Source organism: Podarcis erhardii, assembly GCF_964252035.2.
Source record: "Podarcis erhardii genome assembly, chromosome: 11".
Lineage (NCBI taxonomy): Eukaryota > Metazoa > Chordata > Lepidosauria > Squamata > Lacertidae > Podarcis > Podarcis erhardii.
Window position 1 is genome coordinate 35526378 of NC_138501.1, and position 27475 is coordinate 35553852.

The 27475-nt window shown below is 42.2% G+C and overlaps 1 protein-coding gene across 2 annotated transcripts in view; it reads left to right on the plus strand.

Moving 5' to 3' along the window:
• PDE4D (phosphodiesterase 4D) overlaps nucleotides 1-27475 on the plus strand; it is a 627484-nt gene that overhangs the window by 89328 nt on the left and 510681 nt on the right. For both annotated transcript variants that reach the window (XM_081880733.1, XM_081880735.1), the window contains exon 2: nucleotides 130-239. In XM_081880733.1, coding sequence (XP_081736859.1) covers nucleotides 198-239 — 42 coding nt within the window. In that variant the 5' untranslated portion in view covers nucleotides 130-197. The remainder of the gene's footprint in view (nucleotides 1-129; nucleotides 240-27475) is intronic.

A 27475-nucleotide genomic window follows, 5' to 3' on the forward strand; every position in this document is an offset into this window, starting at 1 on the left:
GTGTGGAGATCCTTGCATTCCGAAGGACCTATGGATTGTTGCTCCACCATTGCTTTTGTGCTCTAAGAGAGCACAGCATAATTTTGGGTTGTGTGAAATAACAACAGAATATTTCTCTTCCGTCCGCAGGACTTTGAATGGGCAGGAGACGGAACATCTGCAGATAAAGCCCATTCAGGATCAGCAAGTGCAGCAACATGAGCAAGAACTCAAATACTTTATACGTCAGGAGTAAAAGTGTAAGTGGTTCTGTAATAATCTCTTCTTTATGAATTAATTCAGCTGATTGTGGTTTGAAATAACTTGTGAAAACTCTGTCATGAACAGGATGTCTACAAATCAAACTAAAATTATTTCTTTTGGTTGTTTGTTCTCTTTCACTGTTTTGTGTACCTCCATTTCTTTTTTTCCTGTACAGAAAATAATTTCCGGGGGAGGGGGGGAACCCTCCTATTGATTTATGGAGTGGGATTCAACTAATGAGTCCTGTCAGTGGAAGCTCTGAGCAAGGACTTCCACTTGCACAATGTGGCTTCCCCCCATGACCACTACGCCCCCTGACATTTGGCTTGGGGTTGGGGTTGGAAGGACCCCTGGAATAGCATGCAGCAGGGGGAGAAGGGTGGGGATTGTTCCACCTGGCAAGCCAAAACGCTTGCCCTGATGGAACAATAACCTTAGCATGTTGTTGAATTCTTCCTATGGCACTTAGGCTGAAATCTTAAACTCACTTATTTGGGAGTATGTCCCAATGAGCTCAGTGTGACTTAATTCTGAATTGGATAGGATTGTCCTGTTAATTCCTTGGCATTTTTTGTTGGTCTATACTGAAGCATGTGTGCGGAATGCCTGCAACAAGAATATAGTTTATAGAGGCAATAAAAAGTTTATCGAGACATTCATATGCAAGAAGCATATATACAAACACCTTCTACAGTGGTACCCAACATGGTGCCTTCCCGATATTATGGACTACCAATCCTGCCATCCTTGATGGTTGTATTATTTTAATGGGCCACACATAGTTCAACATCTTACCATTTGGCAAAATATTTCATTACACTTTTGAGATACTGCAAAAGGTATTATCCACACCCTTAGACCCCAGGCAGCCAGAGAATCCCAAACACTTAATCTGCATGCATGGGGTTTCCATTCCATTTCAAATGTCACTGTTATAACAATTATTTTGCTGTGAGAGCAGGACCTTGAAATGTAAAGTAAATGAATGCCTTTAGCTAATTATGGGAGATCAAGGTCAGGATGATTACTCTGACGAGAGGAGAAAATGATTTTGTTTAAATAATAATAATAAAAACACCTTCGCAGTCATGTTCTTTATTGACTCAAAGGTGTTGCCGCAATTCTAGGATTTCAGCTTCATCTGTAGCCCTTCTCTGATTTCATGGGCCTCACAATGTCACTGTGAAGGCATTATTCTCTGCATAAGAGATCTCTGCAGGTGTGTGTTCTGACTCTCAAATTGCCAGGGTTATGCACATCAAAACCAAAGTGAAGCCATTGGTTCTGGCTTCCCTGTTCTTTTGCTTGTGTTCTTTTCATATAAAGGCAACCATGAAAGGTGCTTTAGAGCTTTGCTTCTACTCTCTGTAGCTCTGCAGAATTATGCAAAAATGCTACCATGCCGTTCACTTAGAAGAGAGTGTTTGAAAATGTACCTGGTATATTTTTTTAAAGAGAGAGAAAAACGTAGTGCCTGGTATTGATATGGGGTTGCAGCCAATGCTGATCTTACTCAGAGTAGACTCATTGAAATTAATGGACACAAGTAACTTAGGTCCATTCATTTCAGTGGGTCTACTTTGAGTAGAACTTGCAGTGGGTGCAACCCATGGCTTCAAATCCCAGCCAACCTGATGCCCTCCAGATGTTTTTGTGCTGGCTGGGGTTGGTGTGAGTTGTGCTCATAAATAACTGGAGATCACTGGGTTGGTGAACGGTCGTATGAAAACACCAAGCTGTGGGGCAATTTTCTTCAGCATGTTATCAAGGAAGAGAACTCCGCAAGGGAGGGGACTGCTCTTTTTTGGCAGCAAACTCATGCTTCTTATAACACGTAGTTCTGCTCTGAAGCAAGAACGGCGATCAATTTGTCATGCCTATGTAAACCCTGCATTGGCCAAAATGCTCATTTTCCTTATAAATCACTTTGCCCTTTCTCTTTCCCTGGCACTTTAATGTAAATAGCAAGACAGAAGCTCAACTGCTTCTGAGCGCCATGTATGAAAATGTTCCATTTGATCTTGGATGGTGCCTTGAGACAGAGAGGTGGGTGTAACTCCTTAGGTATTGTTGGGCTTGAAAAACTAAGGGTAGAGCAGGAAAAGGAAGAACAGAAGTCCTGAGTTCCATAGTTCATGTACTGTGCATATTATATTTCCCATTTCTGTGAGACTAAGAATGAGATTTAACTTGGCTTTCTCTCCTATCCTTCCATCTGCTAATTTCTGCTAATCTGTCTCCTGTCTTTCTTTCTCTCTTTTCCCCCTTCAAATTATAGCTGTATTGCTTTAAAAACCATTTCCTTATTAAATTTCTGGCATGATTTCAGCATGGTATAGATTTCTGTGAGATATTATAATTCGAACTAGCAGGGAGGGTTTTACATAGGAGGCAATGCCAAACCTGTCCCAGGTTTGGATTTCCTCCTTTCATGCTAGGGCTTTGAAGGAGTGAAGAGCTAGGCCAGGAGAGGGACAAAGAGGCTGTAGTCTTCCAGAAGTTGTTGGACTTCAACTCCCAGCAGCCCTGGACAGCATAGCCAATGGCCAGGGATAATGGGAGTCCTGTATCTGGAAGACATCACAGAAGCTTCTTCCCTTCCCATGCTGCTGGGATAAATGAGGAGCCATGTTTCCTGAAACTGGGGCAGTGCTGGTGAAGGTAGTGTGTGGCACTACCCACATGGCCTGAAGCCCATAATGTGATTCTGTTGGTGTGTGGAGGAACTGTACTTTACTGGTTTCCATGCCATGGAGGCCCAAAGGATGATAACTACAAGAAAGTTGGCCATTTTCTTTTCTTTATGCCTTCTGTCCTGGGTACAGAAACGTGAGGTAAATATGGATATGGCTCACTTGTGTGAAACAGCTTATTTGGTGGAGTGGAAATGTAAAATTGGTTAATATATATGTGAAGGAGTGGGGAGGGAACCAGCAGTGGAAAAACCGAACAGTAACTTAAATGGCATAATGTTGCAAACTTAGCAGATTAAGTAGAAGCTGCTGCAAAGACAGAAAGAGACAGGGTGGTTTTGTCAACTGCCAGGTGATTGATTACAAGATATGATGCCAAAAAATCAAAAAGGTGCTCAACGTGAAAGCAGAACAGATGTGTGCAGAATGTTCAAAAATTGCTGAAGAAATCCAAGCAGACCTGGATCTTTTCTCTCCCTCCATCTCATCTTTCTGAGCCAGAGTTCATATTCTGGTTCCCTGTTGACTGGGTTTATTTCTTTTTAATTTTTATTTATTAAATTTATATCATGTTCATGGTAGCAGACAAAAAGGTGGCAAAACTTTGAATTAAAAATAAAATAAAACATTCAAAAGCATATAGGATATGTACTCTGCTAGCTAATCATGTCAAGGTTTCCAGGAACTGTATCTTTCAGCCATAAATACCTAGGTGAATGTGAGGGACTGAGAAGACACAACTGCGCAGCAACACCATCAGGGATTTTCCTACAAATTGTAGGGCTCAAGATGGTTGCTACTGAAAAGAGTGCTCTTTCAGGTACTTGGGTCGCAACCCAAGTCATTTAGGGCTTTGCACAGCACTACACACAGTGGGTATTAGGCCTGGTAGCTCACTGGCAGGCAGCCGGTACAACCCTTTCATGGCCGATAGATAATACATGGTCCCGTTGGGTTGTCCCACTTACCAACCTGACAGCTTCATTCTGCACAAGCTGCAGCATCTGTACCATCTTCAAGGGCAACCCCACATAGAGTGCATTACAGTAGTCCAGGCTGGAGGTCATGGACAACTGAGGCCACGTTATCTTGGTCTAGGGATGGCTGGTGAACCAGCCTAAATTGGATCGAAGCACTCCTATCCACAGAAGCCTCAGCAACAATCTGGAACCCAGGAGTAATCCCAGAGTATGGACCTGTCCATTCGGGGAGAGTCCAGCCCTTCTCAAATCATGAGGAAATATAAGGTCAGGAACGAGAAGAGAAGATAAGGCTAAAAATACTATGTAGCCTGGAACTTGCCAGAGACTTGGCATAAGAACATGAGAATCACCTGCTGGATCAAGCCAATGGCTCATCTAGTCCAGCATACTTTTCTCACAGTGGCCAACCAGATACCTGTGGGAAACCCACAAGCAGCACTCTCCCCTCTTGTGGTTTCCAGCAACTGGTATCTAGAAGCATTACTGTGGAGGCAGAGCATAGCCATCATGGCTAGTAGCATACAAGAGATATGGTACCCAGAGGAAAAAAGGAACATCAGAAGCGGGAATGCACACAGACAGTACACCAGGGTCAGGAACTCATGAAGGTGCAGGAATGCAAGAGGCACGGGGCACATGAAGAGACTAGCCACAGCCAGGAACATGAAATAATAGCAGAGACGAGTGAAATATAAGGACTTCAGGAATAAGAGACGGGGGGGAATAATTCCTGTCGCTCAGGCAACTGAACAACCTGCAGCATTGATATATGGGGCAGTCACTCCCAGTTAGGCTTACAGCTGTGCCAGAATGTCTGAAAAATTCTTTTTTGGCCATTCAATGAGTGGGCAGGTGCAGAACAAATCTCTCCTGAAAAATCATAGGGGATGGGAGAAATTTATCTGAAATGTTTGGAAGAGATTGCTGTTTACCTTGCTTAACTTTACAAAATGGCTAAGCCGTTTCCATTTTCTCCAGCTTTTCTACCATACTAATGCCACTCACTACAGTAGAAGGCTCTCTCTCTCTCTCTCTCTCTCTCTCTCTCTCTCTCCCCCCCCCCCCCCACCGTTTTGTGCCATCTGCAGTGCCTGGAATGACTTGGGAGCAACTCCACATTGCACCACATGGCTCCTGACGCATTCTGGGAAGTGTGGCTGTTGGGAAACAATGTGAGGCTTCCCCCCAACCCCTGTCCCTGGCCACACATCCTGGTGAAACCCAGCAGAGGAAGCTGCAACTCTTTAAGAAACCTTGGCAGAAATTTTTGCCACCCAAAAGCAGCAGAAACTGGAGAATTCTAGCCTTATCTAGGATTCCTAAAGGCCAATGAGACTAAATGACACTATGCTGCTTTCAAAGCAATCACTAGAAGAGGACACTTCATGTGAGGTCCATGTATCTGGGAAGCTCAGTGGCCTTGGCTGCAGCAAAAACTTTGAATCCTATTCTTCCAGCTTAGTTTCTCCTTAGTGGCATTTCTACTCATCTCTTCATTATTTCATTTATGTCTTAATTCAGGGCGCTTTCAGATGTGGAAATTATTGCATTAGTTTTCCTGCTTATAATGCAAGGGTTCTACCACAGTTTCTAACATTCCTCGTACACTGCATTACCACTTGCGCAATGGAAATGCAGCTTTTTTATCAATATAGCATCATGTCACACTAAATTTCATTCACATCTGTGGATGGGTTTGACACAACAGCACACGTCACTGGTCATGTCCTCAAAACTACCATCATTTCTGCACATATGCACTTCTCTTCTCCTATGATTCACCCAGGAAAACTCCGGAAACAACTGTATGCTGGAATATCACCTTAATTTCATCCTATGATTTTCCTGACTAGCAGTGCTGCAAGTTCAATAAACTTGTGTCTGAGTACTTCTTGGCATAAACAAGTGTCAGATATGCAGACTGCAAGCAGATTCTGGAGCTGGAGAAAACACTGAAGCAGTGAGATAGTCTTGCATTACAAACTGAACCTTCTAAATGTATTCACAAACATCATTTCAACAAAACTCCCAGTGGTGTTTGGTTAAGATTAGGAGATAGTGACTCTTCCTGACTGGTAGAAAGAGAGATGAAATCGTGCTTGTTGGAGGAAGAGACATAGAATGCATATCTTCAGCGATGTGGTAGCGTAGAGGAAATGGATGTGAAGAGGAGTAGGCAGGAATGAATTGGGCGCATAGAGACCTGCACATGCCACGTAATCACATGCCACGTGGCACATGCCACGTAATTTGATATCTACATCCTTACAGAAGATTGATCCCATCAGCCTCTGTCAATCTATGGGTGGTGACATCATCCCAAAGGAAGGAGTAAGGATGCTTCAGGGTTCCTGGATGCAGCCCGTATTACCACTGTTTGGTATATTATGACAGAAGCATTTGTCTCACCCTGTCTCCTCTGTGATAGTGGACTCACTGGGAAAATAAGAGGGCAAAACGTTTAGAAGCAAGAATAACTAGGCTATTCTGCCATGTTAAAAAGGATGCGCCATCTGCAAAGGATGCAATACAAGGCATTCCAATAGGGGAAAACAGGGAAGAATTATTGTGTATACCTCAGACACTTTTTTATTTTTAATTTGACATCTGTGCCGTTTTGTGTTCCTGAAAAATTGTATATACAGTGGTGCCCCGCAAGACGAATGCCTCACAAGACGAAAAACTCGCTAGACGAAAGAGTTTTCTGTTTTTTGAGGTGCTTCGCAAGACGAATTTCCCTATGGGCTTGCTTCGCAAGACGAAACGTCTTGCGAGTTCTTGTGAGTTTGTTTCCTTTTTCTTAAAGCTGCTAAGCCGCTAATAGCCGCTAAGCTGCTAAGCCATTAATAGCTGCTAAGCCGCTAAGCCGCTAACAGCCGCTAACAGCCGCTAATAGCCGCTAATAGCCGTGCTTCGCAAGACGAAAAAACCGCAAGACGAAGAGACTCGCGGAATGGATTAATTTCGTCTTGCGAGTCACCACTGTATATGAATGGTTCACATAGCCACTGCCCCATTCATGTGAGTAGGCCCGGTACATTTTTGAAATACATCATGCATAGGTAAATGTTACTATGCACTAGGCAGATATTTGACTATGAATGCTAGAGAAAAATGACCACAGAAATGGCTGCTGGTTATATCCATTATAGAGACTGGCTCACACTTCAGTTTCCTCCTGTGATTGTTGTCAGATGAGTTCACAAAGGCTGCTCACCTTACATGTGGGCCATTTCTCATTGCATGCCCACTGTCAAGTTTATTAAATGCCGGGGGGGGGGGGAGCCAGAACACACACAAAGAAATTTATCCTGGAATTCATTTAGTATGGCAGTATATTGCCAGGTTGAACCACAAGTTTGGGGCAAACTTTTTTTGGTTCCAAAAAAGTGTTTTAGAGGTCTCCAAGGTGTTTTGCAACCCAGTTTGCTTCTTTCATGCCTGTATACTACTTTAGCAACAATAAAAATAAAAATTGGGTTTCCTAGTAATACAGTTGCCATTACATAGCTGATCAAATTTAGCTGTAGCAATGATGTAATGAACAGCAAGCAAAAGCTCATGCAACCTTTTAAACATACATACATATATTACTAGGTATGATTTTAACATAAATTCCCACTCAAGTGAGAGCTGACATCTGGCAAAATGCTCTGTGGAAAGCAAGGTAGTTAAGTGAGGAAGGTAGAACCAACATGCTGAGTTAAAAGGGACTTCAGGAAAAGTTCCAGAAAGTGGCTGCTGGGTATCTGGGGTCATGTGCTCCTGGTGCCAGTGAACATGCTCCCACAGGAAGCTGTTAAATGGGAACCAACTGGTGTGAAAAAATGAGGGCGTACTGGGGAAATGCTAGAAGAAAGGAGCACTTCCTCAGAGAGAGAGAACAATCAGTCTCAACACTATGGAGCAGATGGCAGTGGCAGCAGCAAATGTCATGGAGGAATCAAGAGACTGGTGCCTGCCCTGCATGTTCATGTTGGCCCGAGAAATAAGTATCAGGATGGAATTGAAGAGTGTGCATTCATATGCATATTGGTTTTTCATTTGTTTTATACTGAAAACAAATGAGAAAAACAAAACAAAAAAGGAACATGGGAAATAAATGTAATTAAACTTTTACATTTGTTTTCAACTAGCTTGCATTGCAGACATACTGCAGAGGTGAGACAGCTTCATGCAGGACTCTGTCTTGGATAGTGCATGAGAATAAACCTCAGGTTTTGCTTCAGCAGGAGTTACTCTCAAACTGAGCCTTGTTTATGAGCTGTAGCTAGCCCTGCTTAGGGCTTATCCACGCTTCCTTCCCTCTGCTCTTTCCAGGCACAGTCTGTGATTTAAAGCTCATACTCGCCAACATTTTTCTGATGGAAATAGGGATGTCCTAAGGAAAAGCGGGACATTCTGGGATTAAATCAGAAACCAGGATGGCTTCTGTAAATCCAGGACTGTCCCTGGAAAATAGGGACATGGAGGGTCTGAAAACTCATATCCAAATTTCATTTTCTTTTGCTCCAGAGATTTTCCTGTGAAAACCCACTCTCTAAAGTTCAATCAGAGCAAATGTCAATGCACAGAAAACCCGAATAGATGTTTGCTCCAGTTCAGCTTCAAAGAGTGCATTTCTGTTAGGGAAGTTTGGGGCAAAGAAAACAAAACAAGACAACGCGCTCGGACATGAACCGCTGCCTGGAAAAAGTGAGACAAAAGGTAAAGTGGATGAGCGCTGAGAGTTGCTTTTTCATACAAAGGGGCCCAGTCTTTTCAAGGAAATGCTTACTCCAACAGAGTGGGTGAGACTGTGGTTCCACTGGAGATTCTCAAGTGTAGTTTAGAGGAGAGCAACACAATATCCCCAAACCAGAGGAGCACTGGCACCTTAGGCTCTTCCTGTGGATGTGTTTCTGGTAGGCTGAGTGCTTCTGGGATTTGCTCTGAGGACAATTTCTCTTCCCACTCTGAATCCGCAGCATCGGCCCCTGAAGAACTGAAGTCTGACTCCAGGGTCATGCCTAGGACACAAAGTAGAGTTCACAGGAAGGCCATAAAGAAGAGAGAGAGTGAGCAAAACAATACAATATATATCATAGTGGGGAAGACTGCAGCTAGGTGACCTGCATGCCTGCTTGGTCTTCTATCGATCTGCTACTTGTTGATGGGCAACTTCCCTCCTCTCCCTCTCTTTATTGTTGAACTGGAATTGGGCAGAATAGCCATTCAAATAGAGGAATCTTTCAAACACAGAACTAGCAAACAGAGGACTGCCCACTGTAGAGTAGGGCATATGGCCACCCTACACAAAACCCATCACTGTAATAGATCCTAGGGGTTACAAAAGAATGAGTCAATGTGACAAGGGCAATTCTTTTGAACACGAAGCAGAGCCTAGATAATAAATGCAGTAAGATACACCCCCGACATTGCTACTCTTCTGTTTGTCAGTATCATTGAGAGAGATGGAATGAAAGTGATCCAGATATGCGGCACTCTAGTATAAACTCTGATTAAACTATCACACTTATGTCTGAGTACAACTGAGCAAATTTATCAGCAAAGAATCATGTAAAGCTATAATAAGGAGCTGAGAGTGCATCTTCAGGGCCTAATAAACACAAACTGTTCAGAGGAGCCTGGAACAAGGTGACTCAAAGTGAACAACAACAACATGCTGCCACCAACACCATGGAATATGCATGCTCTGTCCCATTTGCAAAAGTCACCTTCTTCTACTGGTAGAGACCCATGAGACCAAAACTAAAGATGGCAGGGGTGATGTGGGGTGATTTTCTTGATCCCCTTGATTATGAGCTCATGTGCCTTGATCAGGTGGTGTTCTGACCATAATAATGGCCTTTTCTCAATGCCTCCAATCTCCAATTTTCGAGTGCAAAATGGTATTCAAAATGGTTGAGAATGACAGGTGCATATTGTAATTTATAGTCTACTCATGTTCATCTTTTTGCGTGTATGTCATCTAAAACAAGGACTTCTTCACAGCATGGACTCCAGCTTGTTCACTTTTCTGTGATCTGGAATTCTATTGTGATCAGGAATTCTATTGTGTTTTTCCCCCAGCCCCAGAGAAACCCATCAAGTCTTCTGCTGTGGTTTATGATTCAGGGGCACACAGGTGGCTGCTGGTTGTCTGGGTCTTTCAAAATATTGAAACCATTAAATAATGTATGCAAACATCCTCCAGTGACTAACGGGAGGCTTTTATAATTTGCATGTGCACTGCAGATAATGTAGAAATATTTTAACCTAACCACCAGTCCTATGTAGACAGCCAAGCCTTACCCAATTCATTTTAGTGATTTTAGGTGTGCCCAACACCACATCAGACTGAACAGATATGTTGATGCTGAACTGAAAATGTAGGTAGATTCCATAAAGTAACATTTACTGGGAAGTGGGGGGAAAATATATGACTGTTTCCTAAGCAGAGGCACTGTTCTTAAAGCTCCTTTATTGCTTCAGTGGGTTTAAGTATGATGTGAATAACAACTGGGCAATATATGTACAGAGGTACCTCGCAAGACGAAATTAATTCGTTCTGCGAGTTTTTTCGTCTTGCGGTTTTTTTCGTCTTGAGAAGCACGGATTTTGGAAAAGCTTGAAAAATCACCAAAGTCTTCAAAAACCTCAAAAAAGGCTACCACACCGCGTGCTATGAGTTGCTCCTCGAAGTCAAGTCGCAACGGCACCCCCCTGAATGCACGGTTTTAAGAAAAAGGAAACAAACTTGCAAGACAAAGGAAACAAACTTGCAAGACGTTTTCATCTTGCGAAGCAAGCCCATAGGGAAATCCGTCTTGCGAAGCAACTCAAAAAATGAAAAACTCTTTCGTCTTGCGAGTTTTTCGTCTTACGAGGCATTCGTCTTGCGAGGTACCACTGTATTAAACTGAGCAAAACCATGAAATGCCGAATTGCAGGCTCTGTCCTTGAACTCCTGGCCCATTCTATTGTTGTTTCTGTGTCAAATAACACATATGCCACCTTCCTTTTACTGGCTGCTTTTGAGCAGAACGTGAGCTTGCATACCAAGTGATGCATAACAGCAAGGTGCGAGGATGAGTACAAGGATGTGTGCTGAATTGTAGCATGCAGAGCATGTAATGCATTCTTATTTATTTTTGTATACTACCATAATAAATCTACTTTGCAAATATTAGGTTTGAATGTATTAATTGATGTATGCCTGTTGTGTTTTATGAGTGGGTGACTGTAGATATAAAATCATCAAAAAATAAAATAAAAACATGACTCAAAAGAGTGCTGGGCAGGGCCTTAACATCTCTGTAATCTTCCCAAGGAGAAATAGGTCTCTATTTTCAGGGAGGCTCAAGGGAGTAAAAGTGTTCAATGCATACTCCCCTTTACTAGTACTTTAGGTAGACAGCAGTGGGGATTTTCCTTTCCAGCAAGGCCTTCTTTTTCCTAGGAACAAGTGACACACTTGTCATGTAGCCTATCAAAGTTGGTGACATTAATGAGAGCTAATAAAACTAATTCAGCGTTTATTTCACTTGACTTAAGTGACAGTGTGCCGTACTCTGAATTAGCTCTACTCACTTTCAGTGCTATTATTACATAGTGAAGTCTGATTGGCTACAAGACCTGAAATCAAGAACTTATTAGAAAGAAAAACTAGCGCCAAAATAGCAGTGGAAGGAGGCTGAATAAACTATTTGAACAGGTGTGAAAGGATATTTGTATTAGATAGACATCCTCAATCTGGTATCCCCCAGCTGTTTTGGATGACATTTCCTGCCAGCCCCAGCCAGCAAAACCGGACTCTCATCAGCCCCAGCATCATGCGTCTATCCTGGCTGGGGCTAATGGGAACTGTAGCTTATAGTTCAAAACAGCTGGAGGGCACTGTGTTGGGGGGAAGGCTAGTGTTAGGGAGCACCCGGGCCTGCCAAAACTCTTCTTTCCCATCTGAATGCTTTGCCTGTGCATGCTCAACTCAGATTTCATTTTAATTGAAAATGGCAAAGATTCATCACCCTCTTCAGCTTTTCATATAGCTTTCTGATCTGCCTTCAGAGACTATGTCCAGACTGGGGAAAATATTAGTAACAATGAATAAACATCATCAGCTTTTAAGATTTGATGGATGTCAGGCTATCTTTTCCTGACTTAAGACATCTTGCCATTGCAAGCCTTGAGAATTTCCCGTGAAATTTCCCCGTGAAACCAAAAACCTTTATCTGTCTCTCACCAAATACTGCAGAAAAACTTAGCAGCTACTAGATAAGAGAATGGGTCTTTATTAAAGCATTTTAAGGTTCTTTTTATATAATCAAATTTTTTTGTAAAGTTTTCAACATAGAATACAATAAAAGCCAAGCTAAACTAGATAAAAACAAAAAGCAAAAACCAAGCCCTCTGTCAAGTTTGTATCTTAACCCTTATCCCACACAAAGTAGGGTCTCACCTGTGAGCTTCCCCCTTTTTAGTATGGGGTGGGGCAAAGATTTCAGCTACACCTGTTCTGTTCAGCGGCACTTAGTTCTGAGAAGACATGCATAGGATTGCACTATCAGGCAGGATACATGATAGAAGTTTACAAAATGTATGCATGGTTTCATATGAGCCAACTTTAGGGGCTGAGGTCCTTTCAGCCCCGCCCCCAATAAAATATTTGAGGGAGCTGCCCCCCAAAAGCTGATGGGTATTGCAAGTGCACGTGCCACATATTATGATCGATTATTCAGGCCAGGGCTTACCTGCCCCTTCCCAATATTTTGTTCAAGTTGGGACCCCCTGCATAGTTTAAAAGAATGGCCAGAGCACCCCCACCAGTAATCCTAGACCACCTGGCTATCCAATGAAATTGATTGTCATTGGGTTACACAAAATATATTTAAAAATATGGAATTGGAGACAAAACTGGAATTGGTTGCCTCTGCATCACATTGACTCTGGCTCCACCTACCATTGGTGTCTCCCTGCCTTCTGGTCCACCAGCCTGTTGATCAGTGGTTATTCCCCATTTTAGCTAAAAGGAATATCCATTTCAGGAGCAGTATGCCATTGAATGCCAGTTGCTGCTGGTCTTCCCATAAGAGCTGGCTGACTGAGGTGGGAAGAAGGAAGCTGGATTAGATTAGACTCTGATGAGTCCAGTAAGGCCTCTTCCTTTCTTCTCAGCTCATCAATAGTATTCCTGAGCTTTCCATGCGACCATTTAAAAACTCAACAGAAGCTAAGAAGCGCCGACCTGATTTCTCTCCTTCCCTGCGTGAGCTTTGCAAATATTTTTATTTAATGTCCAGCTCCTCTTGTTCTAGGGCAGAATGTTTCATATCATTGATCTACCAGCAGGTGGCTATTTCAACATTACACGATGCACGCTGAGAGCCAGAGATTGCATAGCAAAACCTGTGTCGGAGAAAAGGCGAGGAAGCATTTGCACAAGGGGATGGGAGGAGGATAATTTTGCAGCAAAAACCCGAGTGTATGGGCACAGTCTTCAAATTATTTGTCATTCCACAGTCTTCACATTACTTATCACCACTCTCCCTCCTGTCCCATAAAAAAACCACTAACAAAAACAAGCGGGGAGTGGAAACAATAGCCACTTCATGAAAGGAGGAAATACCATTTCTCCCTGGTGTCAATAAATAAATTTCCTGAGTGTAGCTGCCAGGTCAGTCCCTTAAGATATCGAAAGCAAGAGGGGAGATTGACAGCTTTAATTGGAACACTGTCTATTGCTGCAAGCATGCAAGTCTTTAAAACAGAGTCATAAAACTAACAGACTGATCTTTTGCAGTCCTTCTTCCAACTGAAAGGAAGCATGTAGATTTGAATTTACTAGCATTCACCACTTGTTTCTTCGTACACCTCTTTTCTTATTCTTGACATTCAGTACAGTCTGTGGATTCCAAGTACTTTAGAGTAGGGACCTGCCTCAAGAACATAGCATAAAGAATGCCTTTCTGGATCAGACCAAAGGCCTATTTAGGCCAGCATCCTGTTTGCCTCACTGACAGATGGTCATGGAAAATTTACAAGTGGCACTTGCTGGAAGTGCAACACCAGGGATCATTCAGTTTGTAAGTTAAGGGTTAATTTTGTTTGTATTAAAGTCAACTAGCCAAGGAGGAGATGGGTGGAGGTGTTGCTTAGCAACCCGGCATGGGGACATAATCTCTGCTGATGTAGCATGTGTCCTGATTGGCTCTACAGTTCTGAGTGAGTTTTCCTCTGTATGTTTGGTTGAATGACTTCCTGCTATGTACAAGTCCTGAAGTAAGAAAGACAAACCTTGTTTATTTATCCTCAAATTAAATGAAGGAAATGGCCATGAAATTCACCAGAAATTATTGTGTCTGAAGACTTGTTTTGGTAGCACATGATGGTTCACCACATTTAACAGTATATGTTAGGATTTAATGAAATCCTTTACTGGAGATGCTGTGGTTTGAACCTAGAGGTTTAAGCATGCAAAGCATTTTCTAGAAATGCATTATATGCTCCAAATGAATAGACCACTGAATAAAACATAATGAATTATTCATAAACATTCACCTGTTTGGTTTTTGTTTACAACCTGTATTTGAGTGAATTATAACTGTCTTCATTCAGTCTTTTAACCATTTTCATGCAATTAATATTGGATTTGAAGATCCAGGTTGTTTTTCTTTGAACATCCAGTTCACCTGCATTTATCTGTGCTTCTGTGGATAGTGAGATGCTTGAAAAAACAGGTTTTCAGCTTATGTGTGTCCTTGCTTACAAACTCAGAGCCTACTTATTTCTTTTACCTGGAAAATTTCCTTCAAGCTTTTGAACATTTCTCTCAGCTACTACAAACATTAGTCAATTCATTAAAAGCTAATTCTAAATTATAACTTTTGAGATCTCAATGTGCTAACAGACCCCCCAAGTGTCCCTGTTTTCTAGGGACATCCCTGATTTAGAGAAGCTGTCCTGGTTTCTGATTTAATCCTGGAATGTCCCACTTTTCCTTATGATAGCCCTACTTCCATTGGAAAAATGTTGGAGGGTATGGAGTTATCCAATCCCTGAGCCATCTAAAGGCAATCCTGCATAAGGAAGTTTTTTTTTAAAATGTTTAATGTTTTATTATGCTTTTATATATGTTGGAAGCGGTATAAATAGTAAAATTATCATTATGGGGTGGGGTGTTCCTATTTTCATTGGAGAAATGTTGGAGGGTATGTGGCAACCTATATTCTGCAATAGAAAGGCAGTCAGATGTTCATTCATATTATACAAGTTTACTTAAAAGAAGGAGAGCATTATTAAGCCATAAGTGAGAGTTGAATGCATGACTGGACTTGACTATTTAATTTACAAGCTGGACTTTATTTATTAGCTTGCTGAAGAACTAGTTCTGACATTCCTTTCCTGTCCTCCAACTGTGCTTATCATGTACGCAAATAAAATAAAGGAGTAAAATGGCATTTCTTTTTTCAATTAAGTAGTATGATATTCTCATTAGGTGAGTCCCATTCTCAAAACCTTTATGGAACTGAGATTGCAGTTTATGCACTGATAAGTTAACCAAACAGGTTAATTGCTGAATTATATATAGAAACATAGTGATGGTTGTCTGTTAAGAGTGAGTTGGCTGAATTGCATTCCATCATTATAATGAAGAATCAGCTGGGTGGGGTGGGGTGGGGTATAAGTTATAGGGTTTAAGGTTATAAAATGGTTCAGTTGACTGATCTGAAACTTGGCAGTATAGGAAATGAAAGATTGAGGATAGTTGATGGTGAATTTAGGGCTTAAAAAGATAAAAGGTGGCTTCTTTTGAGCAAGTTTTAGAAGACATCTGAAGGCAGAGCTGTATCGGGAAGTTTTTTTTTATGTATAACATATTATTTTTTATATTTTGCTGGAAGCCATTCAGAATGGCTGGGGAAACCCAGCCAGATGGGTGGGGTATAAATATTAAAATTATTATTAAGTTAAATATTTGATGAGTGACTGTCATGAACTAGAGCTATCTAGCCGAAAGTCAGTATGCCAAGTTCAAAGTCGGGGCGGGGGGGGGGAGAGGTTGGTCAAAGGCCAAAGGTCAAGAAGCACAGTTCTGTGTCCATCCAAGTAAGCCAAGTCCAGCAGTCAGGATGCAGTCCAGAGTCAAACCTTAGAGGTCCAGGAGCATCCAAGTCAAAATCCATCAACATAGGCAGTTGAACAGACCCAGCACCTCTGCTTTGCTTCCCTTTTATGCATTGCATGCTGACTGCAGCATCTGGGCTTGATGAAGCATGTGACCCTCACCTGTTCCAAGCCTCCTCTAGCTGAGGAATCACACCTCCTCCCAGAGCTAACGAGCTCCACCCGGCCAGCTGAGAGCTGGGCTGGGAGCCTTTGCCTGCCTCAGCCTTCTGGAGCGCCACTCCTGCTGCTCCCTATACCTCAGAGCCTGCCGTGTTTGTGGGGACAGGGGCCCCTCTGGCTCTGGCAAAGGGTCCTGCTGCTCTGGTTCCTGTGTATTGACCTCCACCCCCTCGCCATCCTACATTACCCTGTGAGTACTTACAACACCAACTTCTCCTTCCGCATCCCCTGCTTGCCCCGGTTTGGCCCAGTCCTAGCTACACCCCTCACTGGGATCCTCTTCCTCCTTCCCATTGTCCTGCCAGTTCACAACACTGGCATTTTAACAGGTGCTGCACATATTATCCCCCATAGGCTTTGCCGGGGTGGTTTCCCCAGGTGAATTTCTTCATTCATACTGCATCTTTTTTGGGAAATGTCTTTTGTTAGGTCAAGGGGAGTATCCGCTGTGTGTTTTCTCTAATAGTAGTGTAACTTGTTTGCAGTTTTTATTTAAAAAGACATTTTTGTGGTCAGTAATAGTCAACGGATTTGTTTGTTCTGTTGTTGCTAGAGAATGGTTTCTGGACTGGCCCGCCTTAGCCTGTGGAAGTATAGAAGTCTGTTGTTGCTAGGCGAGATCATCACAGACCAGGCCTCAGTCTTGAAGAGTTGGCAGTACAGGTAGGGCAAGAGGTTGGAATAGATGAGAAAGGAGACAGGGAAAAGAAACCACAAGAAATGAATAAAAATGCTTCGAGAGGAGTGGAAGGTATCGGTGAGGTGAACAGTGGCTAGATTTCTGACGCACAGGTTTTGAAGGCACAGCACTGCCAGGCTGCACCCTTACTTCCGGAACCCAGTGCTGGAAGTGCGCTCCCAGAAGTACGGTACATTGGCAGCTTCTAGAAGTGCAGCCATAGCGGTCTGCAAAGGCTCCTCCTCCTCCTCCTTCTACGGAGGGGAAGCAGCCTGTGGCCCAAGGCAGCGGGAGGAGCAGAAGTCCAGATGATGTGTGCAACAACATTGTGCATGATGCCCAGACATGACATTGTGAACGACATCAGTCCTCACAAATTCTTTTCCGAGTCTGCATACCTGCTACTGACTGAGCTTATCTGATATGCTTCCAGCACTCGAAATAAATTTAAAAATTGTCCAGTAGCACCTTAGAGACCAACTAAGTTTGTTCTGGGTATAAGCTTTCATGTGCATGCATACATCTTCAGATACACTGAAACAGAAGTCACCAGACCCTTATATATTAGTGGGAGGGTGGGGTGGGTTTTTTCTCAGAAGGATAGTAGGAGATGGGTGATTGACTCAATGGGTATGGTAAATCTGTTGATGACTGTTAACGACTGCAATTAGTCCTACAGGAAAAAGCAAGGCATAGTATGCAGATGACAAGCACTGTGGCTGATTCTCTTCCTAGCCTGCAGCCAGCTATGGACCTTTTGTTGTATTGTAAAGAATATACTGCTGTATTGCAGATTTCTCTTTTTCATTGCAGATGTGCCGCCCTCGCTGTTAGTGGCAGGACAGCAATCAAGACAGGGCTACTGTGTGAACAGGGCAGAGTAATCTTTAGCAGATGGGTCTTGCCATCAAATTCCATAGTTTAAATTACCTTGTCAAAATCTTTAAAATGTCAATTCAATCTTCCTGTAATGTGAGCTAAGATGGCACCTGCAATACAGAAAAGGCATTCTGAGCTTCTTCTCAGTTACAAATGAGGTTTTTCTTACTCAAATGGATGTTTATATGTTGTATGGCTGGTTGAAAAGAATGATTTTTTAATGCCAGAAAGCTTGAGGCCAATGAGTCTCATAGAATGACAATGTCGGGGGGGGGATGTCTGTTTTGGTATCCGCTGTTAAATAATAAAAAGTAGAAATGAGGACTTCTGCAAACTCCATAACCTAAAGCCATAAACTTGATTGATTGAATTTATATACCGCCCTGTACCCACAGGTCTCAGGGTGGTTCACAGAATAAACTCAAAATATAAAACCATAAAATACATAATAAAAAACAACCCAATTACACCCTCCCCCCATTTAAGGGCAAAATGAACCAGGAAGTTCTCCTATGCAAGCCTGTCAGAGAGAGAAAAGAGGAGAGCTGAGCCCTAAAAATAATATTTCCAAATTTGATGAATGGGGATTAAAATGGCAAATGCAATTCAGTGTAAGCAAATGTAAAGCATACCCTCCAACATTTCTCCAGTGACAATAGGGACGTCCCATTCCATAATCATAATTTTACTATTTATACCCTACACAACTTTTTGGGTTGCCCAGCACTCTGGGCAGCTTCTAACATATAAAAAACACAATAACGCCACAAATATTTTTTTTTTTTAAAAAAGAAACTTCCCTATACAGGATTGCCTTCAGATGGCTCGGGGGTTGGATAATTTCATACCCTCCAACATTTCTCCAATGAAAATAGGGACACCCTAAGGGAAAATGGTACATTTTTGGATCATATCAGAAACCAGGAATGGCTTCTCTAAATCAGGGACATCCCTGGAAAATAGGGACACTTGGTGGGTTTCGTGTAAAGTGTTGTGCACTGGGCAGGAAATCCTAATTTCACATATATGCTAATAAAATATGAACTGGTTGTGACTTACTGGGAATGAGTCTTTGCGGACACAATGGTTAGCTCCATTAAGATTGCTGGCCCAGTGTGCAGCTGCTGCGAAGAAAGCAAATTCTATGTTATGGATCACTAGGGAAGTGATTGAAAATAAAGCAGCCAATATCATAATGCCATTACTGCTGTTGTTATACAGTTGACAGCTAAGGGAATTTAACAAATGACCCTTAAAAATAAAAAGTAACCAAGAAGTGATTGGAAAGTTTTGAACTTTAAGATTCTGTGGCAAATTAAGTGTTCCTTGCCTAAATTTCATTTTTGAAATTTGCCAGATAACATTCTGTGTATGAGTAAGAATTAATTTCAGCTTTGCTTGTAACCCTCTGGAGCATATCTTCTTCCCTAGCATTAAGTAGGGACATCCAGACCTCTCTCTAGTGTTGCTAACTTCTGACCGTGTTATGGTGAGCAGCAAGACAAAAGCCTACAATGAGCAAATTTATTGAACAGTGCAATTCTTTTAAATATATATATATATACACACTTTAAAAAAATTAGTTTACAAAAATATGTGCATTGTCTCTTTTTTCAAGCTGTATTTTCTAAGATCCATTTCATTTGTTGTGAGACATTCATGTTGCATGCAGTATTAGGTTGGGAAGAAAAGAGGGGGAGGGGGAATGGTGACTGGGGTGGGGTGGTTATGCTTCTAGTCTTTTCTTTTTTTAAAAAAAAAATTTTTTTTTTAAATTTCCATTTACCAAACCAATCATATCATATTAATTATTCCAAATTATATCAATACATATCACAAAGTCCAAATGTTAAACCGAATGTTAAACCGAATTTTTTGTGGGGGGTACCCATGTTTCGAGTTCGGTAGGAGTCCAATCATCTTATATTTCTGCTGCTTTGATGTTCACAGTCCCATCTTCTCATCTCCTTGTCGTTATCCTTTTTCTTTTTAATAAACTTCGGGTTGTCTCCATAAGTGAGTTAAAAGAAACAGCCTTGTTTATATTTCTGTGTGAACTTTGTAATGCTCTCCCGTAATTCATCTCACATAGATCCAAGAGTCCAAAATTCCTGTTCAAGCAGCAGTCACCATTTTAGTCAGTTCCAGTTCACCCTCCCTAAGACTGCAAATCTTGCAACAAGGTCTGCCTCTTAATGGCGGATCGCTTTGTAACTACGCCACAAGAAAGCTTCCCTTCTTTCCAGATCTTTCACAGAGTAAAACCTTTTGTTAATATTTTTCGTTTCCACACAGTTTATTTTTCAGTCTCACTTGCTATCAGTCATTGTGACGGTTCTTCTAAGGGGGGGGGGGGGTTGTTAGGTAAATCATATTGAAAAAGAAGAAAGTCCCACCCTTCCCGTTCCATTCAACATACCGACATGGCTGTGATCCTCTGTTCATTCCGTCCCATCACTCTATCTTCTCAGTGGTAGATTTATTTAGCAGATAATACACTCCTGACCTTGCTCGAAACATGTGCGTTTACTTCTCCAATTTTTTTGTTTTAAGCAACGCAACTAGTTTCGCTCTTGAAAGAGGCGTCTGGGAGCTTTCCGCCCAGTGCCCCCCCTCCTCCTTTCGGACTCGGGGGTGATTTATGGGCAACTGCGGGTGAGGCAGCATCTTTCCACCCCCTGGGAAGAAGAGGGAGGCTGATATACTCCCCATAATCAGCCTCTAATTACCTCGTGCGAGCTGGATAGATGGTATTGTCGGCCATCTTCCAAGGCGCCCCTAGCGGTCTCCCAGTTATGCTTCTAGTCTTCTGCTTAGTGTAAGTGTGGGGTTTTGTGTCAGTGTCACTTGTGTGGGTTCTCTTTCTATTTGCTTGTTATATTTCCTTGGAGGTGAGAGTGGTTGGGGGTGGCCTAGGGTGTGGTTGGTTGTCTTTGGTTGACTGTAGTGAGATTTGTTTATATGTGTGAGGGGATGGATTTTTGGGTCAGGTAAGCTAGAGCGCTGCTCTGGTTTCGCCAGAAGCGGCTTAGTCATGCTGGCCACATGACCCGGAAGCTGTACGCCGACTTCCTCTGCCAGTAAAGTGAGATGAGTGCCGCAACCCCAGAGTTGTCTGCAACTGGACCTAATGTTCAGGGGTCCCTTTACCTTTAAGCCATATTGATTCGTATGCTGTCAACGAATTCTTGTTGTTGTCTTGTTGGGCTATGTATGTATGTGATAAAGGAGAACCATATTGCGGTGAAGGCATTTTCTCTTTGTCCCTGTGTCAGTTTCAGTTTATTGGTTAGTTTTTCTAGTAAGGTTGTTTCCCATACTATTTGATACCATTGGTTCATACTTACTCCTGACAGGTCTCTCTAGTGTTGGCTATGATGCTTCTGGCTGCTGAGAGTAGGTGGGTTATGAGCTCTTTAAAATGTGAGTGGGCATTATTATCGTGGAAGATGTTCAGTAGGGCCAGTTCTGGGGTGACTTGATTAGTTATAATTAGTGGAGAAAGTTCATAGCTTGAATAGCAAATCCCAGGCTCATTTTCCTGCACTGCTGGGTGCTCTCTCTCTCTCTCTGTGTGTGTGTGTGTGCGCATGTGTGTGAGAGTTATACAGTAAACAGATACAGAAATCACCGAAAGACTGTAAAAGTAGAACCCCATGATGCCATTCATAGCAGTCACTTCCCAGAACAGAACTTCACTTTCAGATACATTTTCTTTCAATGAATTCATTTGAGCAAAAAGCATACAAGAGCATTCTCAGTGTGAATGTTGCTTACAAGGCTTTCAAAGGAACTGTACCATCAAATTAGGTATTTTTGTAATTACCAAAGTGCCTCAACCACATAAACTTTAAAAACGTTTTGGATTCATGCAGTGTCTATACGTTTTTGGCTTCATTTGCCATATTGTGGGATTTATTTGTCAAACTGAAGCGAACAACCAGAGCTTTAGAAATCTATGAAATCAACATTTATTTTTATTTTTTTAAGCTGACCTTCCTTTGCACATGCATCAACTTCAACTATCATCTTTTTTTTTTTTTTTTTGGAGTGGCTGTCATTGCACAGAGAAATTTGAAATTGATGATTTTAAAAATGAGTTTCAAGGTTAGGTTTTGGAATGCTGTGAAGTCAGAAGTCAGGCACAGAAAGAATAGTTGCTCTCTTGAGATCAGCTAATGTACTTTCCTAGTGACAAAGAAGAGAGCAGTGGTGGTGTCAGCATAGACCCAAGGGTCTGCTCCGTCACATTGCAAAACAAACCTGACATTTAGAACAATCTCATTGCTAACATAGGATTGCCCTGTCCAACTTTGCTCTGGAGAGACCTACAAACTAGCAAATGACACGATCTATAACTGATACAGGATCATTTCCATATAGGTGTAGCAGCAGTCTGTTGTGGCAAAGAAAAAGTCTCATGGGCACCTTAAAAACTAACATGTTTTCTTGCCATGTGAGTCTGCAACTTAATCAGATGCCATTCAGATGAAATGGGCTCTAGTCCATGGAACCTTATGCTATAATAAAACTTGCTAGGCTTTAAGACTCTGTATGTGTGTTTGTAATATTTTTAACAGGCATTAATCATCCCTAAAGCAGTAAATGTCATTGTTAAGAAATTTGCTAGAAAGCCAACCATCTCAAAATCTGTGTTCATGGAATATACATAGCTTGCTGTGCCTCTTGTTTTGTGATGGGTATGAACTATATCTGCTCTGTAAGTTTGCTATAAAGGGCTTTCTTGAACAATACAATCAAATTTTCTGGAGACAAACTGATTATCCGATTTTACAGTATTTAGCAGGACTGCTTGAAATTGATTGTCTGATGACCCAAGGAATGTATTCCTATCATCTTGCAATCTGGCATGTTAATTAACCCCATCTTGATTTTTTCTTCTTCTGGCAAGCAGTGTATAAGCTTTTTCTGCTGTATCATAAGCATGTAATGTTGTGGGTGCAGCAGAAATGATCTGAAACATTCCAGCTCTTAAGTAAGAACTACTCTATTGGTTATGAAGCATTTGAAAATTACATGGCAAAAGCTTAAGAATGATGCAGTACAAAACCAGCATATACTTATCTCAGCTTGTCATTTGGGCCTGACACCTGAGTAGTACCTCTTGCAGCATCAAAAACTGTGTGTATACTGTTTGTTTGTTTGTTTGTTTGTTTATATAGTCATGCTTCAGTAAATAGTTCTTGGGTATCTTTCAAATGAACACTGCTTTAAACCCCCCACTCCACAATGAGTGATACCGAGTGTCCCAGAAGTGGACTTCCACACCCTGCCTCATGCAGTTCCCTTTGCCCCTCCCCCCAAAAAACTTCCAGAGGAGCCCCCAACTCTACAGAGCTGTGGGGCACACAGAAGGAGGAGAGGGAGGAGGACTCCTGTTGTGCAGGAGGCACCCCATTCCACTAACAGATGAGCACAGCTGGAAATTGTCCATTATATACTAAAGAAGTTCTGCAAAACTGCACTTGCGTTGCTCGCACTCATATGAATCATTCTGTCCCAAAGCACTTAATTGCTGCTGAAAAATACAGTGAGCCACAACAAATAATGTGTCCACTGTGCTTCTTTATTGTTGCTATGATGGCTGTACCACCCATTAACCACCATTAAGAAACGTTGGGCTGGAACCTCCAGATTAAATTAGTTATACTTCAGGCTTAATGGAGTTAATCAGACTCATGTTCTTCATGACTAACCATATACATTGCTCACTTAGGGAGCAATCAAAACTCAGGATCTGCCAGGATGAGTGGACTTTGGAATTTGCAGATCTCAGACTTAACTGGTCCAGTGGGATATATGCCAGCTGAAGTTGTTCATCCTGGCCCAGCCAGAGATATGCCAGCAAAGGTTCTCCATCCTGGCTTACTCAGAGCTCAGGGGAACATTCCAGGTAGGTGTGTGCCAGAGTGGTGGTGGGCATGGCAGAGGTCTGACAGGGAAGAGGGAAAACTTACCTCTACTCCAGGCTCCGCCTGGCTTAGCCATGCAACTTAACAACCTATAAGAATGTAAGGAGAGCCTGCTGGATCAGGCCAAAGTCCCATCTAGTCCAGCATCCTGTTGTCACAGTGGCCAACCAGATATATGTCGGAAACCCACAAGCAGGATTCAAGCAGAAGAGCACTACCTCTGCCCTGTGGATTCCACCAACTAGTATTTTAGAAGCATTGCTGCCTCCAACTAGGGAGGCACAGAATAGTAGTAGTAGTTCTTCTTCTTCTTCTTCTTCTTCTTCTTCTTCTTCTTCTTCTTCTTCTTCTACTTCTTTATACCCCGCCCATCTGGCTGGGTTTCCCCAGCCACTCTGGCACTGGCACTGGTTTGCTTCCAACAAAAGATTAAAAATAGATTAAAACATCAGTCATTAAAAACTTCCCTAAACAGGGCTGCAACCTATAGCCTTCTCTTCTGTGGTTGGAAGTGGTTACACTGGCAAAGATGGTGATGTAAGTCAAACTCCATTTTGAAGGCTTCTTTTCCATCTGTCGGGCTTGGGCTGGCTGAGCTGGCAATAGCCCCACTCCTGAATAGAGTTTATAATGGGGTGAGTTACACTGGCACTGGTTTCCTCTAGTATGGATTGCTCTGCCTATCTGGATCCAACCCACAGGGCACAATTTTCAGGGATCCGGCACTGTAGGATTAGAGCCTTTCCAAAGGAGGATCATGGTCTTTGCAGGGTTGCGTTTTTGGTGAATCAGGTGGGTACTACATACCTGGGCAGTTTGCACAAAATAAAAGAGCCCACCAGGCATCTGATTTAGGGGATGACTGGAAATCAAGGAAGAGGGCACAAGAAAGTGGTACCCACACAGCTCCAGTAGCTGGATTGAACCTTAGCCTCCATTTGAGTTTTGTATGTTTCACTGTTACTTGTGTCAGTTTGCATTAACCTCTAGTATGTTTATTCCAAATTCTCCCTGTTGAGAAATATTGGGCAAAGATACAGATCTTTTCTGTATAGCTATAGGGGCTGTCATTGATCACAGCATGTGCAATGTCATGATTTATTTAGAGAACGTATAGGTAGTTTGTGGGTGGGGGAATAATGGATGAGACAGCTGGTGGTAATTCCCAATAGCTAATCCCCTGTGCACCTATTTATTTCTCTTTGAGACAGTTTGTAAGCAAACTGTCTGTAGCCTGAAATGTGTAAAGCTTTACAATGCTATCCTTAATATGACTCACTTTCCTTTTATTTATGCAACACTCTAAAAAAAATGTGCCAGGGATTTTGCAGAGCAAATAAATAACATATGATTCCTGGCAACTGGACCTTTTGAAATCTCATTTTAGCAATGGTGTCATCGAATGAAAACAGTGTTTCAGTTTTTCACAAATGCTGAAATTGGAGCTGTGAAGGAGCCATGGTACTGGAATCTTTGCTGCTCGAGCCATTTGAGAAGTCAAGAAGGCAGGTTCCCTTTCCCTGTTTATCCTGTTCTCACAGTGTCCAAACAAATATAATCAATCAATCAATCAATCAATCAATCAATCAATCACCTTTATAGCCCACTATATATTTATAACCTACTATCAAACTGCTAATTTCAAGGTTGCTAGAGACAGAACTTTCAACCGTCAAATGCCTGGGGAAACAGCAATGCTCTTAAATTTATCCTGAACATTAATACTGAGGGAATGCCTATGGGAGATGCCTAAGGGGAGCCTGCAAGCAAAACCTGAGTGCAAGAGCCCTCTCCCCTCCCATAATTTCCAGCAACTGGAAACATACTGATTCTGATCATGGAGGCAGAGCATGGCTATCATGGCTAGTAGCCATGGATATCCCTCACTTCCATGAAATTAATCTAGTCTTCTATAAAACTGTCCCAGTTGGTGGCCATCACTGCCTCTTGTGGGAAAGAGTTCCACAGTTTAATCATGCACTCATAGCTGCCAACTTTTCCCTTTTCTTGCGAGGAATCCTATTCAGAATAAGGGAATTTCCCTTAAAAACAGGAAATGTTGACAGCTATGCATGCACTATGTGATGAATCATGTGTTCTGAATCATGCAGCATTCAGTTTCACTGAGTGTCCATGAATTCTAATGTTATTTTTGTTTATTTATTACAATTCTATACCACCTTTATCTTCCAAGGATCTCAAGCTGGTGCTATGAGAAAGGGAGAAAAACTGTTCTTTATTCAGTTTGTCCATGCAATGCATAGTTTTATACACTTCCGTAATACCACATCTTATTCACATTTTCTCTAAACATAAATGCCCCAAATGCTGTAACCTTTCCTCATTTTGTACAGGCACAGCTTGACGCAGAATGTTCCCCAATGCCTAACAAATCCAAAGCCCTCTTCCCAACATAACCACCTGGAGACATGCCTATCTAGCTGGCCCTGCGCTTGGTAGCATTTCAGAGAATGCTACCTTGGAGGTCCTCTTGTAATACAATGACTTCCACCTGTGCTGTGGGGCTTTCTTTCTCCCCCTCTCCCCCACACTTGGTATATACCCCTGAAATCTTTTCTGGGTCCCCCCCAACCCTCTGGAGCAGACTATTTTTTGGGGCGCAGAAGCTACAGCTTGATAAGTGCCAATGCAATGCCACACTAGTAAACAGGGAGGAAACGGTATTCTTTTTGACTTACTGACAACTTGTTCTTGAAAAAAGGAGAAGGAAATATACTCGAAGGATCAAGGATCTATATTTAATCAATTCCCAAGCCTGCTTCAGTCATGTTTCACACCAAAAAACCTCATTCTCAGCTAAAATATTGACATTTCATGCCTGCTTTCCTTGCTTAAATAAATGTCTCAATTATCTTCAATGGATTATTTTCATTGCTCTCTTATGTAAGATTGCATTATTGGAAAGATATCACACTTGATGAACTGTTACTGTTTTTAGGATCTATGAATCCTGATGGTTAAGCTGTGAATGGCTGTAGGCTTGCCCCACCCTACAAGGGCTCTGAATTCTTGAAAGCAAAACACAGTTTCTATGCTGCTTATGTATGTGTTTGCTGTGTAGTCACAAATGTTTTCCTCTCCAGAATTCTAGTCCAGGCACACACAGGTTGCTTTGGACTAAAGCAATCTGTATTCCCATGGAACATTTTAACATTGGCTAGTGTAGGGCTCCATCTGGTTTTCACATCACTGAGGCAACTGGTCATAAGAGACCACTGAGGGCACTCTTAAGTTAAGACACTTGCAGTCCTCCCGGCCCAAGATGTCCAGTGACACCAGAAGGCAGTGCCCATTGGAAGTGGTAGGCAAATGGTAGGTAGAGCCAGAACCTTCACCTTATTGGTTTGAAGAAAGAAGGCAGGCAAGTGTGGCCCAACTGAGGGTAGACTGAGGTTGGTAAGGAAGGGCCTCTGCTGCCAGAGGGGCATTTTGACACCCTCCTTTTTGGTATAGAGCATGTGGAGATATACGTCAGGTGTGGCCAGGTGCAGGGCAGGCAGTTGAGAGTCAGAACCACAGACAGGTTGGCGTGGAGAACCTCCAGGATCAAGGCAGGCACCAAACTCTCTGAGAAGTAGGAATTGGTGGGAATGGGGACCGACCAGTGTGGTCATGTCTCCTACTTTATAAAGGAGTGTTCTCTGTTTAACAAGGTATCAGAGGACCGTCTTCTATTTGAAGGGGTCTCTTATTTGGTTCAAGCTTAGTTTAAGGATA